General features: G+C 33.4%; 2 protein-coding genes across 4 annotated transcripts in view; one reads left to right on the top strand and one right to left on the bottom strand.

Moving 5' to 3' along the window:
• Positions 1–1,300: 1,300 nt before the first annotated feature.
• Positions 1,301–10,598, bottom strand: LOC144855149 (histidine ammonia-lyase-like). Its single transcript, XM_078712965.1, has 19 exons — positions 10,263–10,598; positions 9,385–9,442; positions 9,121–9,160; positions 8,296–8,370; positions 7,993–8,065; positions 7,818–7,884; positions 7,554–7,717; positions 6,856–6,995; positions 6,161–6,208; positions 5,859–5,910; positions 5,548–5,643; positions 5,072–5,226; positions 4,708–4,788; positions 4,293–4,437; positions 3,872–3,958; positions 3,476–3,610; positions 2,958–3,066; positions 2,665–2,734; positions 1,301–2,397 (listed from the first exon to the last, which is right to left on the bottom strand). The coding sequence occupies exons 1-19, from the start codon at positions 10,513–10,515 to the stop codon at positions 2,248–2,250; spliced, it is 1,998 nt and encodes a 665-aa protein (XP_078569091.1). The 5' UTR covers positions 10,516–10,598; the 3' UTR covers positions 1,301–2,247.
• Positions 10,599–10,757: 159 nt separating this feature from the next.
• The window catches only part of LOC144855147 (urocanate hydratase-like), a 46,642-nt gene continuing 40,603 nt past the window's right edge, over positions 10,758–16,796 (top strand). For 2 of the 3 annotated variants that reach the window (XR_013614754.1, XM_078712963.1), the window contains exons 1-14: positions 10,758–10,935; positions 11,349–11,479; positions 11,763–11,856; positions 12,217–12,276; positions 12,572–12,700; positions 12,907–12,968; positions 13,372–13,438; positions 13,655–13,836; positions 13,952–14,002; positions 14,390–14,452; positions 14,553–14,732; positions 15,224–15,321; positions 15,603–15,678; positions 16,065–16,186. Coding sequence is in view for 2 of the 3 variants with exons in the window: in XM_078712963.1 (XP_078569089.1) it covers positions 10,807–10,935; positions 11,349–11,479; positions 11,763–11,856; positions 12,217–12,276; positions 12,572–12,700; positions 12,907–12,968; positions 13,372–13,438; positions 13,655–13,836; positions 13,952–14,002; positions 14,390–14,452; positions 14,553–14,732; positions 15,224–15,321; positions 15,603–15,678; positions 16,065–16,186 (1,444 nt within the window). In the remaining variant the exon portion in view is untranslated. The remainder of the gene's footprint in view (positions 10,936–11,348; positions 11,480–11,762; positions 11,857–12,216; positions 12,277–12,571; positions 12,701–12,906; positions 12,969–13,371; positions 13,439–13,654; positions 13,837–13,951; positions 14,003–14,389; positions 14,453–14,552; positions 14,733–15,223; positions 15,322–15,602; positions 15,679–16,064; positions 16,187–16,796) is intronic. The other variant, XM_078712964.1, reaches the window with a different exon arrangement.

The following is a 16,796-nucleotide window of genomic DNA, read 5'->3' as shown; positions in this document are numbered from 1 at the left end:
TATCAACGGAGTCTGGCAAAAATAGAAAGACAATTAATGCAGCAACTATACAACGTCAGGCTAGGTATATAGCTAGCGTACGATGTTCGTACGTTACCGATGTTTACCAGCTAGGCCTACAAAACTAAGCCTAGCTAGGCTAGGCCTAAGACCGTCCACGAGAGGTCGATCGCCGCGAGCTACTTAGGTAGTGCATTGTTTCTCACTTTTTATCATAATTTACCATAAAACGTACATTTAAGACAAGGAATGACATGGTTTAATGTTTTTAAAGTGATATATATGTATTATTTTCCAAAAAACGTCCAAAATTGCAGGGAAGGGGTCTTTAAATGTACCAAGGCTCCAAAAAACCATGTTTTTTTAATTATGGTTGCTCACATGTTTGTCTTTTATTTTTGATGAAGCATGTCAACTATCTATCCGCTTTGATCTTGTGAAATGAATACTGTAACACTAGTAAAAGGCTAGGCCTAGATATTAGACTGGTAGGTCTACTGAAGTATGAGTGTACCACTAGAGTAGGGCGGTGTGGCTAGTAGGTCTAGCTAAGGGAAATAAAAAGAAGATATGGTAAGTCAATGAACATCAAAACTTTTATTTTTCTACAAAGGTTTTTTTGCAATATCTCATTTAAAAAAAAGAACAATTTAATATTCTATATTACATTTTTTTTTAGGACAGTGGCACTAACTAGGCACATATTAATTATTTTACGCTTATTTTAAGGCAAATATCATTTGATTTATATCATTAAGTATTACAGAATGCCAGAACCTATGGTGCTAATATACTGTATTAAAAATAGGTAGTATCCCACTGTATCACATAGACCTACACGTTGAAGGAGTACATTAGTTTTTGTTTGATAGCTATATTAATATTGGAATGCAGGAACTGATAATAATATATACTACCTATTGCACGCCATGTGACCCACAATTGTCCAATCAAATGAATTGTTATATAATATATACTATTACTACTTAACATTGATTGCAGTGTATAGTAAGTACTGTGTAGTTAATCCTGCACTCATGATTGATTATTTTAATAATTTTACATTTGGTTGTACTGTACCTTGGAATGCAGGTTATGCTACATAGGCCTGCTACAAAACATCTATAGTATTTAACATAATACAAATCTCTGTAAATTTAAGATAAGCTTATATTACAGTTAAATCTGAGTAAACCAACAGTAACATAGTTAAGTGAGCGACCACTACCCACCATCCCCCGCCCAAAGGGCATTTCCCCCCCCCCCCCCAAAGGGTATGCCCCACCCCACACGTGCACACACATCTGCCATTATATATATCGTTTTACTAACAGCGCCTCGACCCTGTCACGGGTCACTGACCAAATGCCACAATTCATTCGGTCTGGATAGGTTGTGAAACGCTGCCATCCATATCCCTGTCATTTCATATTTAATTCAAACTCTCTAAACCTGTTTAAAGACTAATTAAAGTAATGGTCATTGTAAATCTACACATGATCCAAAGTAAATTTGAATGACCAAATAAGGCATGCATTTATCCTCTTTCTTGATCTGTGCATTAATTTTAAAAGCGGTGCCCATTCAGTAATTATATTATAATATTGTTGTGGCAAGCTAAACAAAAGTGCATAATCTATTGTAGGCATGAGCCCCAATAAACTAGTGCTCTTAATCTAACATCACTAACTTATAAGATTACTAAAATGCATACAAAGATAATACAAATTCACAAAAGAAAACAAAAAATTTAATATAGTACAGAATTATTTTATAAAACTTTTTTCACCACATTCAATTTAATTTGATTTAGTAAACATAATTGACAGTTTAAACCTGAGTAAACCAACAATAACATTAAGTTAAGTTCACCAACCACTATTAAAGAGGATCTTAAATTACCTACATACAAAATAAAACTTGACATCTCTTGAATTTCTTAATTAAAATGCTGTTTAACAGACAAGAATATCATTCGAGATTTGTATACAAATACCTAAATATAGAAAATATAATACAAGGCAAAATATTTAAGAATTGAAAAAAGAAAGTATATTTCAAATTGCTAAAACACTTTTTTTAGCAATATCAATGAATTATTAAGCAAGGGCCTAAAAATTGTACAATTAAGTGCAATGTCCTTTGTCCTATCTTTTGCATTGAAATGCCTCCCATCCCCACCTATCTGGATCCACCTATGACCAAATATGGCTGTAGGGTTGGTCAGATAACACCATATAAGGTCGCTTAGACCTTGTGTTGAGCAGTTAGCGGTTGTTTCACACGTTTGCGTTTTCTCAATGATGCAAGTGAACTTGTTGACGGAGATTGCGCTCTTGTTTCCTTCAATTGCTCATTTTTATATCTTTTCATATATGGCTCGGTAGCCTCCCATACCTAGAATTAAAATGAATAATAAAGTAATAATATACATGCCAGACTCTAGTATAAAGAACAATGGCAGACTTCTTTAATCTACTGTATATGTAGATATTATACAGTATATAGTGTTTTTATACATTGAATGGGAGAAACTTAATTGAAAGACTGACTGCCCTATTTAAATTGGCAATCAACGTCATTGGGTGGGGGCGCTTAGCCATCATAAAGAACGATCAAATGGTAACAATCTGTAAATATAACAATTTCAAAGAATTGAATTACCTTTCCTTCCTTAATCAACTGATGAGCAACTTCAATATCAGGTGCAAAATAACGATCTTTATCCCAAGGTCTACAAAGTTAAAAAAACTTTAATTGGAATTGGTTCAGTAAGCAAAGCCTTTAGGGCATAACATTTTAAAGAACTGTGCATTACTAACATAATCTTACTATAATTCACCAAATCTCTGTCAGATAAAATATGATGTGCTTCAACGATCCAGGATTTGATTTAGAAATTCAGAGATTAGATTATTCAGACCACTACCACCATTCAATGAAACCTGTGAACTTACTTGACGTAAGAGCGGACTAACTTGTGAAGAGCTTCTAACGGTTCTGTTGTCTTTAATGGACGAAGGAATTCAATACCTTGGCAGGCAGCCAACAACTCAATTGCAATGACTGAAGAAGGGAATATATAAAAGAACTTGTTAACTTCATGCTTTGTTTCTAAGTGTATGGTGAATAGAGGCTTTGCAATTTGACTAGAAAACATAAATAACAGTGGTCTTGTGGCTTGGTACTTGTTGTCTCCTGGGTTTAAGTCTGGAGGTCTTTATAGTTGGTTGTTGCTGTATATTGTATGACGTTGTGAGATGCTTTCCTGAATAATCGTAAGATCAACGGTACTGTGTATGACCAACTAGCGTTCTTGTCACCAACTATAGCCACCTATTCATAGAAAGTACTAATGTAGGAGCCTATCTGTACGGCAACTATAGAATGGACCAGAGACATGACTTACCATGACATTTAGTTTGTTATGTTATGACCATGTCATTTTTCTAGACAATGAGATTTGAAAACTTACCTTGCTCCACATGTTCTACAACTTGCAACGCCTTACGAGCAGCAAACCCTCCCATGGAAACATGATCCTCAGTCCCAGCGCTTGTTGACAGGGAATCAACGGATGATGGATGCGTCAACACTTTATTTTCAGATACTACAATATAATAAATATTTTATAAATGGTTTAATAACATCCATGTGGTCTACAAACTTAAGGTCCTTTACTAGCAAGATGTGGTCAAGACAAGAACCTAAGGAACAAACAAAAAGTGTTGAAGAAGTTGTAACGGGACGTCTTAACAAAGCTTTGGCATGTGGACCTCCGAAGATGTAGAAATATTGTAGTATGCAAAATATTATTATTGTTATTTTGTGAAAAGTGCAAATTATGAAAGTAATATAAAGAAAGATATACCAAGTGATGCAGCTGTACAGTGAGCCATCATAAAGCCAGAATTAAGACCACCATCTTTGACAAGGAATGCTGGGAGTTCACTATAAGCTGAAAACAATATTTTAAAAATGTAATTATTATACAGAGTTCACTACGATATACTCCCGGATATACTAATAGATTCACCATCGCCTAAGTTAAAGCTATGTTGCAAACTTTATGAATTTTCAACCACTTGTACTGAATGACAACGCAGTAATCCGTGTTGTAATAATAAATAATTTTGACACACTCTCTTAGACACAACGACGTAGGCACAATTGTAAGTGTGTTAATCAATCGCAAGCGACAGTTTAGATGTTTTTGCCTTGAATTTCGTCCAAGTGGGAACATTAGGAATTCTAATCTTGAGCAGTGTACTTAGCTGTTTTTAAGCACTCACCAGAATTGACCAATCTTTCAATTCTTCTCTCGCTCATACTAGCAAGCTCGTGAACTGCAATGGCAAGATAATCTAAAACCTTTGCAGGATATTCACCGTGAAAATTACCACCTGATACGATCTCCCCACGCTCAGCAAAAATGATCTAGCATTTGGTGAAGGAATGTATTATCATTTTCAACCCTCTTTACATGCATACATACACATACCATTTCAAGGCGCAAAGTACTGCATACATGTTTAGAAATGTTATTTTATTTACACTTAAAAATATTATATTACTGCTAGACAGGAACAGACTTGGTTCTTATTCACTTAGTTTCTTCCTTCATCTGCATTTTTTTTTACTGTTTGTTTGCCATGTGAAGCTTTATTTTAAATAGTTTAATATTTGTTCATGAATAATGAAGGATACAGGATTATCTGTAGCACTGTTCATCTCTGTTGTAATGACGCCTCTTACAAAATCAATCGTGTCATGTACAATACCATGCACCTACAGAAAAATGAAATGAAAGTAAACCATGGATAAAGTTAAAGTCTTTAGGATAAGTCTATAAGTTTAGGATAGGATTTAAGGATAGCCTTTAATCTCTCTCTGCGTCATCAAGTAAAAAGAAAGAATAAATATAAATAGATCATAGTAATACTTTAAAAGGAGTATTTTGGAAGAATTCCAAAGGATTCTGTAATATTTATCCAAATTAAAGTTGTTGTTAACTCTTTCACATTGGTTGCTCAAATTTGAGGGGAAGAAAATATTTCAAAATTATATTTACTTGTGGACAACATCTTAGGGTATATGCATCTTGAACACGATCACAAAAGCGATGACTTTCTGCAATGCCTGATGGGAACAAATCTGAATGAAGCAAGGAACGCAGTCGCTGGGCAACCATGCCTTGACCTTTGTGTGGTCTCACCCTGTGAACATCTACAAGACAACGATACATTTAAATTAAAATTTATATTTTGTAAATGCAAACAGTAGACCTTAACATAAAGCATTTAAAAGTAGAAAATGACCCTGGTAAAACTTTGAGCATGAGGTTGATAATGATTACATAAGATTTATAAAAACGAAAGGAGAGATTATCATGATTTGTACAGGACAGTACTTTAATTTATTTAATTATCCAGAAATATTTTTGGGGAAAGTAAAGTTGTTTATAAGAAGTATCATTTTCTGTTTTTTAAATGTTTTGGTTGGTATTATTTTATCTCTATCCTACATAATAAATATTAAATAATTTACCACTATCAAAAGCAGCAGTCGTCCCTTTGAGGACTTCAAGTGAAAGAGCAGCCACAATGTCTGCCTGTCTAGCGACAGATGTTGCTCTTTCAAGGGCTACAGTAGGAAGAAAACGTTTAACAACAAGTTAATCAAAGTGTTCTGTCTTTACATAAACCAAATTGTAAAATTTTCTATATCATTTGATTCAAAGACTTTATCAGTACTAAGTTACTAAGAGGCGCATTTGATTCAAAATTGCACAGGCGCTTTTAACAAATGTATATTATTTTCCAAATTGTTATTGCATGAAGAGAATGATTTTTGTTTACCTTCACAACCAATAGATGTGATTAACTGTGTACCGTTGATTAATGCAATACCCTACAAAAGATAATAATATCTATAAGAGAGAGCATGTACTGTATGTTCATTATAACAAGTATTGCACGCATACACATTAAAATGACCAGAATTGCTGGGAACTAAGATTTTAAACTATGTGAATCAACTATCTTGGGGTGGGTATCTTTCCTCTTAAATTAATACAGAACTTATTATGCTTATAAGTTAAATTTATTTAAACATCGTAAAGTAGTTTGTCGCTTATCAGATAAGTGACAAACCGACGTACCTCTTTTGCTCCTAATGTCACTGGTTTTAGACCATGTGCTTCTAACACCTAAAAAGCAAACAATCGTTTTAAAAATTGATGAACCACAAGTGCTGTATTAAAGGAACAATAAGCATTGATAATAGAAGTAATAGTCATAGTATCTTTATTTGTCCATTAATTTGTCCAGGAATTAACAGAAATTTGTTTTGAAAACAGTATTATTATTTACATAAAAGAAAGGTGCGAATAACAGGGTGTTTTAGTACGAGATCATTAGACCATGGTCAGTTTAATAAAAGGTTAAAAAGATTATAAATCCTTTACCCTCCACTTCCGTTGGCATGCTAATCAGAATCTGTTTTTTTTATCCTTTTGTAAAACTGACCAATCAAATGGTTAGTTTTTGTGTTGCATTTATACTTAAGTAGTTATTAGGTGGTTAGGAGGTTATTCAATTTAATCTATCGTACATATTTACTTGAGTCTTAACCTTCATACAACAATCAGTAGTAATCAAAGTTGGCCAAACTCTGTAAGCATTTATAACCAGTTTAATTATAACTTAAAGAAAATATGGGAAGAATTTTGACCTTCTTACTATAAAGTCTAGAGAGGATATCCAGGGAGATATCCTGGTAACAGGGAGTTACAACTCCCTGCTTGGAATATGTGATGACAGTAATAGGAAATCGTACTTTATTTGAAATACTCACACTTTTGGCATCTGCCCAACCACTTTTTGGACTCCACATTTTGCCCTCACCTAACATGCCAAGGGCAAGGTGAGCAAGTGGTGCCAAGTCACCGCTGGCCCCTACGGTTCCTTTCTCTGGTACCCATGGCAAGCAGTTTGCTAAAAAAAGTTTAATCACAATAAAAATACAAAATCAAAAGTTTGATAAATGGGCAATTCTGAGTCATAATTTCAATTTTTCTTTTCAATTTCAATTTTTTTCTTTCTTTTTTGTCGTATTTATATGGTGTTGGATTTTTTGTAATATCACAAACTTGTGTAAAAACAATCAATGTTGATTGAATGAGTTGTACTGTACATCAGTCTCGTGAATAAATAAAGTTTATATATAGATGAGGGCGTATCAATTTGATCTCTGGTGCGCGTGCGTACAATTGAGGACTAGTGCTGTTCCGCCGTACCATGCCGAGAATGTTAAAGAGTCGCTATCCAATCGAGTTTGAACAATACCATGAAAGCCCCAGTGGTCTAATGGTTAGGACAACTGCATATCAAGCAAAGGTTGGGACGACTTTCATTCTCACAGATTTCCTCATCATTATCGTTTCAAATTAATTAAATAAAAATTTTCAGTATATCACCGGGCGGTTTAGAATTAATGTTCTTGCCTGATGTGTTTATATATATATAAAATTAAAATATGAAAAAAAAACTTACCATTAAAAGCTTGTATAATCTGTTGCAATACCGGTAACGAAATACCACTGTGACCTTTCGCAAGAACATTAATTCTTAACGCCATCAACTTACGCACATGTTTGGGTGGAAGTGGTTGGCCGACGCCAGCGGCATGTGATCGTATCAAATTCACCTGCAATTCACTGTCCAAATAAATAGTAATTTTAAATTGTTTTTATCATTCCAAACAAAGTATTAGTACATTTCATTTGTCTATTATAAAAAATTGGAAGAGCGACCTACATTAAGTCTTCTCGTGGAATGACAACTCTTGCGAATTTACCAAAACCTGTTGTAACGCCATAAGCAACTACAAGAACAATTAAAAAAAGTTAATTTAATATTATAACCAGTCTCTGTCAACATTATTTTAAAAGGAAAATTTAAAAATTGACTTGTTTTGATTAAAGCAAATTACCTTTGTTTTCCTTTACAATGGTGTTGAGAAGCTCTCGTGCATTTTCAACTGCTATTTCTGATTTTTTGGTTAACTTACAATAAAAAGAAACTTTGTGAAAGATGAAGTAAAAAAAAAAAAAATACAAATTTCTATCTGGAACTCTCAAATTACTCAGTAGGCACAAAGAAAGAATACTTAAAATTAATTTAATTAACAGTTATGAATGTGAAACTTAAGAATACACTAAGTGATAATCATATTCTCATCTCCTCCTCTTATATAGATTGACAAATTTACGTAACATTTCAGCCAAAAACATACCTTAATTTTAAGTTCCCCCTTTCCAAGTCGAATGAGATCGGCTGGCATCAAAGAGTTGCCATCCAACCCAATGTACTATAAATAAAAATACCTTTATTGATACTGTATTGTTTGAATGTTTGCATTATTGATACTATTAAGGAACATTTTATTTGATAAATAGCTAAGGTTTGTACTCACGAACATGAAGAAAAACAAAAAATTATAATATTTTTTGTTAAATAAAGATTTAGGCCTACTACGAACAGTGTTCACACTTGTTGTATGTGTATGTTATTGATTTTCTCAATAATCAATATGATTCCAATGGCATGAGATAGTACACTGCTGAATGCCAGAGGCCTATGGTTTTAATCAATACCCTGTGGTATTAAACTAAATATCAATATTAAATAGATTAATTGTCATTTAAGGCAGATTCAGTATAACAAAACAAACTTATTTTTATCTAGATTCTAAATTAAAACTAAAAAAACTAAAACACAAAAAATAAATATGTTTTACAAATTAGCAAATTGTTTTGATTTTTAAAGGGAGGTAACCACCCTGATTGTTGTATCATATGATAATGTTATTTAATCCAGTGTGCTTATCATTTCTTATTAAATTAACAAAAGACCATTGTCCAGACATTGACCCAAGGCAAAACTTTGGTTAACAACTAAAAAACTGTTTTGACTTTTTGGATGGAACCTTCAAACAGTTTTATTAATTAACTCCTGATTCAAACTCCATATTAATATTTATTTTAGCCATTTTTTGCATCACCTTGAAAATATATTTTATTATATAAAAAAAAGTAAAAGTATATAAAACACTACATACTTCTTTTGCTTCAGGACAATCGGTTGTTGGATATGAAACTCTGGAGAAAAAAAGAAAATAAATATTATGGTATTCTTGTTTGGTTCTATATATATGATAAGAAATGATAAAATTAATCACATTTGTTTGTTTGTGTGAAAATGTATAAGGTTGTAGGTGTCTTATATAGTTTAGTAACAACAAACTTAAACAAACAATATTAACAAATAATATTAAAGTTGTCATGATTTTGAAAATATTAATTTTTGGTATTAAACGTCTTACCCATTCATTCCATTTTGGTTCATAATAACATCTTTTTTCTTAAGGTCACTCTCGAGCACTAATGTAATAAAAAATGTGGTGGATTATCAACATTAAATTGTGTGGCAGGTGGGGGATCAAGGTGCATTAAGATAAACCCCATATGCAACTAGAACCTTGGCACAATAAAATACACAACAGTCATACCTCTAAGGGTATGTTCAGACGCACGGCGTTAGGTTTGTTATCTAACACAATTAGGCGTACGGTAATCAATGGCGTTAAAAGTCAAGGTGTTCAGACACAACGATCAGCATTCCAATGCCTTGCGTAAAACGCTTTGATTCTTAGGTCTAAGCAGATAAAACTATGTATACATTCATGACAAACGCATTACAGTTTACATTGTAAAGTTGTTTTTTTGCTATTTTTATTTATATGTTGCATTCAAAATATACTGATTTAACAATTTATAGTAAAAAAATTGGTAAAACTTTGACAACAAAGGCATGGATTATCAACTTTGAATTCTGTTGCAGGCGGAGGATCAACGTGCATTACAAAGATCAACGCCATATGGAACTAAGACCTTGGTCCTTACTTAATATGGATTTGTCACAAAATAAATACAGGAAATATATACAGGTTTCATACCTCTAAATCTAGACATAGTGTAGTGATATTATTTGGGAAAATGTAAAAATTGTCAATATAAATTATAAATGTTTATTTTGAACCCAAATTTAAAATAAACTATGATATATGTAAAAAAAATAAAGATAAATCAAAATGTTAAATCATGGAAGTATAAAAATAGTTTTTAACATCCATGGTTAAATTAAACATGATTTAATTTATGAAATATGTGAAAATATGAAAATAACAAGTTGGCTATTTACCAGCATAAACAAAGTCATTTTCATCTAGAACATCTTCGATCGAGTCGTACGGGTAGAGAAGACTTCCTCCTTGTGTTTTCCTGATTTCAACAACGCGATCTCCTCCTCCATCAGCCGCCGCGTACGCGCACTGTTCGCTGTATCGTCGCATAGATTCTTCACACAACCATTCCACCGTACTACCTTTATTTCTGTTGTTGTTTCGGCAAGGAATTAACAGCCATTCATCACGAATTCTCACATTAATTTTCATATTTCTTGGCAATATTTTCTCGCGTGCTTTTATCTACAACCACAAACACCTCTTCTGTTTTCATCCGGTGATAACCAGTTTTAGAGGCCTATTGGTTTGTGTTTTGTTTTTGTTTTACGCATTTTAATGACGTACATTGAACACGTGCTTGAAGGTGTGTCTATAATGTGAATTTGATTGGTCAATCGCTTGTTCGCTTGTTCATTGAAGCCCAAAAGTTTGGTCTTCTGCCAAAATCAAAACAATACCGCCGTGCGACACGACGTGTGCAAATTAAAACAGTTAGCAAAAATGTCGGCGACTTTGACGGGTATTTGTAAGGGTTTACCTGTTTCACCGCTCCCTGTATATCGTGGAAGAGATCCCTTAATAGGCCACGCACCTACCAGGGCACATGGACTTAATGCGACCGAACAAAAGGTAGGGGATTCAAGACCTCACTAGCTAGGCCTTGCTAGCTGCTCTAGTCTGTCTTTCGTTGACATGTGTTGGCTGCCATGTGGGATTGGAAGGCTAGCGGCTAGGCCTGCTGGCTAGCTTTAGCCGTGAGGAAAGAAGGATGAAACGTGCGTATGGTCGGTTTACCCACTGTCGGTGATCAACAACTTAATTCATTTGCACAAATATTTACAAACATTAAACTTGGTAAATTTTTTGTAAACAGAAATGTTTGTCATATAATAAATGGATTCAATACATTACAAATACAAGGCCTACTCCACAGGTTTAGAAAACAATAAACAAATTCACCTCAATTATTATTATTATTAATATTTTTTTGTTATTTGTTTAGTATTCTATGAAGTCTTTTTTTTTTCTTTAAACATTGGCAGACAGCCCTTGAGAATGCTCTGCGGTATTTTCCATCTTCACTACATGAGGACTTGGCACCAGAATTCGCTCAGGAATTCGTAGCTCATGGTCATATTTATATGTACCGCTTTATACCAGATATTAAAATGAGGTAAGTGTATTACAAATTATATCGTTGATGACAGTTTTCTATTTAATTAGTCAAAAAGGACCTTCCTTGTACTGTGACTGGTTCTAAACCAAAACAGAAAGGAGGTGGGGGTGAAGTTAAATAATAAAGTTGATTGAAAATTCTTTGCATGCTATATTAAACTGTTCATTCTATTCTTCAATAAATGAAATTTAAACAACATTCTTTTCATCATTTATATATTGTTTATTTATACCATCTTGACAGTAAAACTGAATTGCAATAAATTGTTTGTCATTTACAGAGCTTATCCAATTGGTGACTACCCCTGCAAGACCAAGAAAGCTGCTGCTATTATGCTGATGATAATGAACAACTTGGACCATACAGTGGCACAGGTAGGTACTTGACAAAATATGTCGATGATCAGAGAAAAATGTTACACTAAATATTGTTGTTACAAACAGTGATAATAAAAAAATGTTTTACTTTTAAAATTGGATGACAATTTATATTGCAAGTTAGTAATTTATTCAGCCAAAATAAAGAATGTACTGATTGATGTTAGACCAAAGATTATTGTAATCAAATTCTACTTACAAAGCAGCATCTTTTAATCATCAATACCTGTACAGCATTAGTCAATTAATTTAATTCTTTATTTTGCGCAAACGTCAATAGGATGGAGTTGACAGTTACGAAAAATCGACGTTTCTCCATTTTTGTTTCTAAAATTAAGTATTTTTCTAATATTCCAGTTTCCAGAAGAATTAGTTACATATGGCGGCAATGGTCAGGTGTTCTCCAACTGGGCTCAGGTAATCTAAACCACTAACAAATTGATTATGAATAGTAAAGTTAAGTTTGCTGTACGTACACCATGTATTGTAAGGATAAGAATGTTTTGATAATTTTTTTAAGGTAAAGTCAAGTCGAATAAAAAATTGTGATGAAATATTCAATGGAATCACATGATGTATATACGGCAAACCTGACTTTACTAGTGTTTTATTTGTCCATGCAAACGTTTAAATAATGTTATATGAGAGGATGACAGTTAGGAGAATGCTGATAATATGTTTGTATGAACCTTTACAGTTTTCTCTTGTGTAGTTTTGGATTGTGATGAACTATTTATCAGAGATGACAGAGGAACAAACACTTGTCATGAACTCTGGCCATCCACAGGGCTTGTTTCCAAGCCATGCTGAGGCACCACGTTTGGTCATCACAAATGGAATGGTGAGATTTATGTAAAAGTAGACAATCATACTATAGGGAGCGTTGATTTGCAACAAGCGACAACCATAGTACATTATGTTTATTGACATCATGTGGAGACATTGACATCATGTGGAGACATTGTGATGTGTTTCCCCGCTCTTCCCTTTTGTCAGATAAAATAAAAACACTTTTGGATATTATGTCTTATTTTCATTTTGTTCAAGGTGATTCCAAATTATTCAAGTAGAGAAATGTACAACAGATTGTTTGCTCTTGGAGTGACAATGTAAGTATTGTCATCATCATCAATTCATCATCATGAATTCATCATCATCATCATGAATTCATCATCAAGAATTCATCATCATTGTCATCATCATAAATTCATCATCATCATCATGAATTCATCATCATCATGAATTCATCATCATCATGAATTCATCATCATGAATTCATCATCATTGTCATCATCATCATCGTCATCATCATGAATTCATCATCATCATCAATTATCATCATCATCATCAATTATCATCATCAGCATTATCATCGTTATCATCATCATCATTAGTGTCATGAATGAATGACCATTACTGTAATAAAATACTTGCCAGAATGCAGAGGGCGTGCTATTTGAGATTGTTGTGGCCTATAATGAATTTACAGATAACTATCAATCTCTATGCTAGGTATGGACAGATGACAGCTGGAAGCTACTGTTACATAGGCCCACAAGGAATTGTACATGGAACTACAGTAAGTCATTGAGTCAATAATGGGTTTTTCTGACAACCTACTGTACACTGTCGTTTGTGTAAATTTCCATCACATTTATGTATGATATTCATGTTCGAGACGGATACATATGTTATGTAAATTATACCAGATAAGAATAATATTTATGATTTATTGATCCTCATAATTATGCATAATTAAATGTTATTGTTATAAACAACCTGTTGCCATTTTTAGATAACTGTTCTAAATGCGGGTCGGCGTTGTTTCAAGTCAGGTGACTTAAGTGGGCGTGTGCTGCTAACATCTGGTCTTGGTGGTATGAGTGGGGCTCAAGCTAAAGCTGCTGTTATAAGTGGCTGTATTGGGGTCATTGCTGAGGTCAATAAAGAGGCACTTGTTAAAAGACATAAACAAGGGTAAATTATCAACATTGTTTCTTCATTCTTTTTCATTTTTTATTTATCAAAAACACACATTTTCAATCAAGACTTTAAAGTTGACACATAAATTGTTTTAAAATATTTTTCACAGATGGGTGATGGAGGTTATAGATGATCTTGATCAATTGGTGACAAGAATCAGGTGAGAAAAATAAATCGAATAACAGAACTGTTTAACATCAATAGTTGGCAAAAATACTGGCACACGTTGTAGCTATAGTTCAAAGTTCAAAATTTACAAAGTGCAAAATTTATTAACATTCACCTTAACATCAAGGTATGGTTAAGCAACAACATTTACAAAAAAAGAACAAAGATATAAAAGAAAAAGCAATAATAAAAGCATTCACATTATAACATTGTATACAATTTAATACCACAGTTGGTTGTCTTTAGATAAAAACTGTATTTAGCGTGAAGACTGTGTTGGTGTATATATCAAATAATTAGTCAAACTTTTTGATTTATGTGTTGTGATAGCAAGTTTAACTAATTATTTTAAATACTGTACTTGTGTTGTCTTTTATAGGAAAGCACGAAATGAGAAAGAACCACTCAGCATTGGTTACCATGGAAACATTGTTGATATTTGGTGAGTAAACTTTTAATGCAACTTGTTAACTTTCTCTCAGAATAAATGTATTAATTTAATTGATTAATATTTTTTAATTATATTTTTTTGTATTTTGTAGGGAACGATGTGTAAAAGAGTATGAAAAGACTGGCGACGTCTTGATTGACCTCGGGTCAGATCAGACTTCATGTCATAATCCATTCAATGGTGGTTACTATCCAGTACAGCTGACCTTTGACCAAGCTAATGATGTAATGGCCAATGACCCTAAAAGATTCAAGTCTCTTGTTGAAGAAAGGTTAGTTATCTTGCAATGTTAAGCTCTGTCTACACTATCAAACTTTATGTGACAAAAAAATGTGCTGTGGGCATGATGATGTCATATCACTACCCTATTTGGGAATATCACTATCATACATAGGCACATCACACTTTTTTTTGTCAAAATAGTTTGATAGTGTAGACAGAACTTTACGCAACATTCATTGACTTATGATTGAAAAAGGCAGAAAAAGAGAAATCAAATTTATGTGACTAAAGGAGATGGTCTCTTGAAAAAGGTTATAGAACTAAGTTAGAAGATAAATGTCCTTGTGGTAGAAAAAGTGTCAACAAAATTCTTTTTCTATTTCAACATGAAAAGAAGAGCTTTAGACAGAAACAAGAGAAAAAAGATAAAAAAGAGACAGAGAACAACAAGAAGTTCAATGATGTTTATTGGAATAAATTGATTTATCTTTGTTGTTGTTTACGCCAGTTGTACTAATTGCATCTTACATTGTTACTTAGTTTAAGAAGACAAGTGACAGCTATCAATGAGTTAGCAGCTCATGGTTTGTATTTCTGGGACTATGGTAATGCATTCCTTCTAGAAGCAAGAAGAGCAGGTAATGATATAGTCCATGTTTATTATAAAAGTACTATACCCGCCATGTGATCCACAATCGTCCAATCAAATGACAGGAATTTATTTAGGTGTTATTTAATTATTTATTATTAGTACAGTATACAGCTGTATATACTTTCTTGTTGGGAGCGTCCATTCTTGCTAGTGGGTAACCTTTGAACTCTTCCATGTTTGTATTTATGTGTTTGGAGGAATGGGTCAGGATCTGAACAAAACACTGATAAACTTACTCAAACTGATTATTGTGAATTGAATATTTAGGAGCTGATGTGTCCAAGGATGATAGCCCAACAGGGACAGTATTCCGCTATGCCTCCTATGTACAAGACATCATGGGGTAAGCATTTGAAATTAAAAATAGGTATATTAAGCTCTGTCTACACTTTCAAACTAGTTTGACAAAAAAAAGTGTGATGTGCCCAAATATGGTAGTGATATGCTTAAATATAGTAGTGATATGACATATCAATGGGCATATCACATTTTTTTTGTCACATAATGTTTGATAATTTAGACAGAGCTTTTTTATAGAGAAATATATATAGGTCTATATGAATATAGATTTTTTTTAATTGATATTATAATAAATTGAATTAGCATTCTGATTTAGGTTTAAAGGGCAAATTATGCTGAAGGAATATAGTTCTTAATTTACACAGATCTTATATGTAATTGTATTATTTTAAGATTAATTAATTTATTATGTTATTAATTTTGCTCTAGTGATATATTCTCGTTGGGATTTGGACCGTTCCGTTGGGTCTGTACATCTGGTGACCCCAATGACCTCTTAACAACAGATCAAATTGCGGCAGAAGTCTTAGGTGAACTAATCAACAAAGGAGGTAATAATTTAAATCATTTTTTTATTATGAATAAATTAACTGGTACAAGGTAATAAATGAGACTTGTGTGTACTAAATTACTGCCAGAAATTATGTTGGTGTCTTCAAGTGTTAGGCTGTGCCTGCTTCTCCAATGATTCTGTCTACAATGCTTCAAGTGTTGGGCTAGTCTGTGCCTGCTTCTCCAATGATTCTGTCTACAATGCTTCAAGTGTTGGGCTAGGCTGTGCCTGCTTCTCCAATCATTCTGTCTACAATGCTTCAAGTGTTGGGCGAGGCTGTGCCTGCTTCTCCAATCATTCTGTCTACAATGCTTCAAGTGTTGGGCGAGGCTGTGCCTGCTTCTCCAATCATTCTGTCTACAATGCTGCAATAACCTTTTTATTCAAGTGTGATGTCATAATACAGAATAAACCCTCCTTTGGGACTCAAGAAATTGGGAAGTGCCCCTTAATAGCGGTTTACTGTAGTTACAGTGGCGTAACACAGAGGACCCTAAGTGGCCCTCCCACGCTGGAGGCCTTGGACGTTTTTAGCCTTTTTCAACATATCTTAATGCCTGTTTTTTGCCTGCTTTGCCCATGAGTTTAGCCAGCTACTCCACTGTGTA

The sequence above is a fragment of the Antedon bifida genome, chromosome 11 (genome assembly GCF_963402885.1).
Source record: "Antedon bifida chromosome 11, ecAntBifi1.1, whole genome shotgun sequence".
Lineage (NCBI taxonomy): Eukaryota > Metazoa > Echinodermata > Crinoidea > Comatulida > Antedonidae > Antedon > Antedon bifida.
Note: the sequence above shows the minus strand (reverse complement) of the source record. Positions and strands in the feature narration are given on the sequence as shown.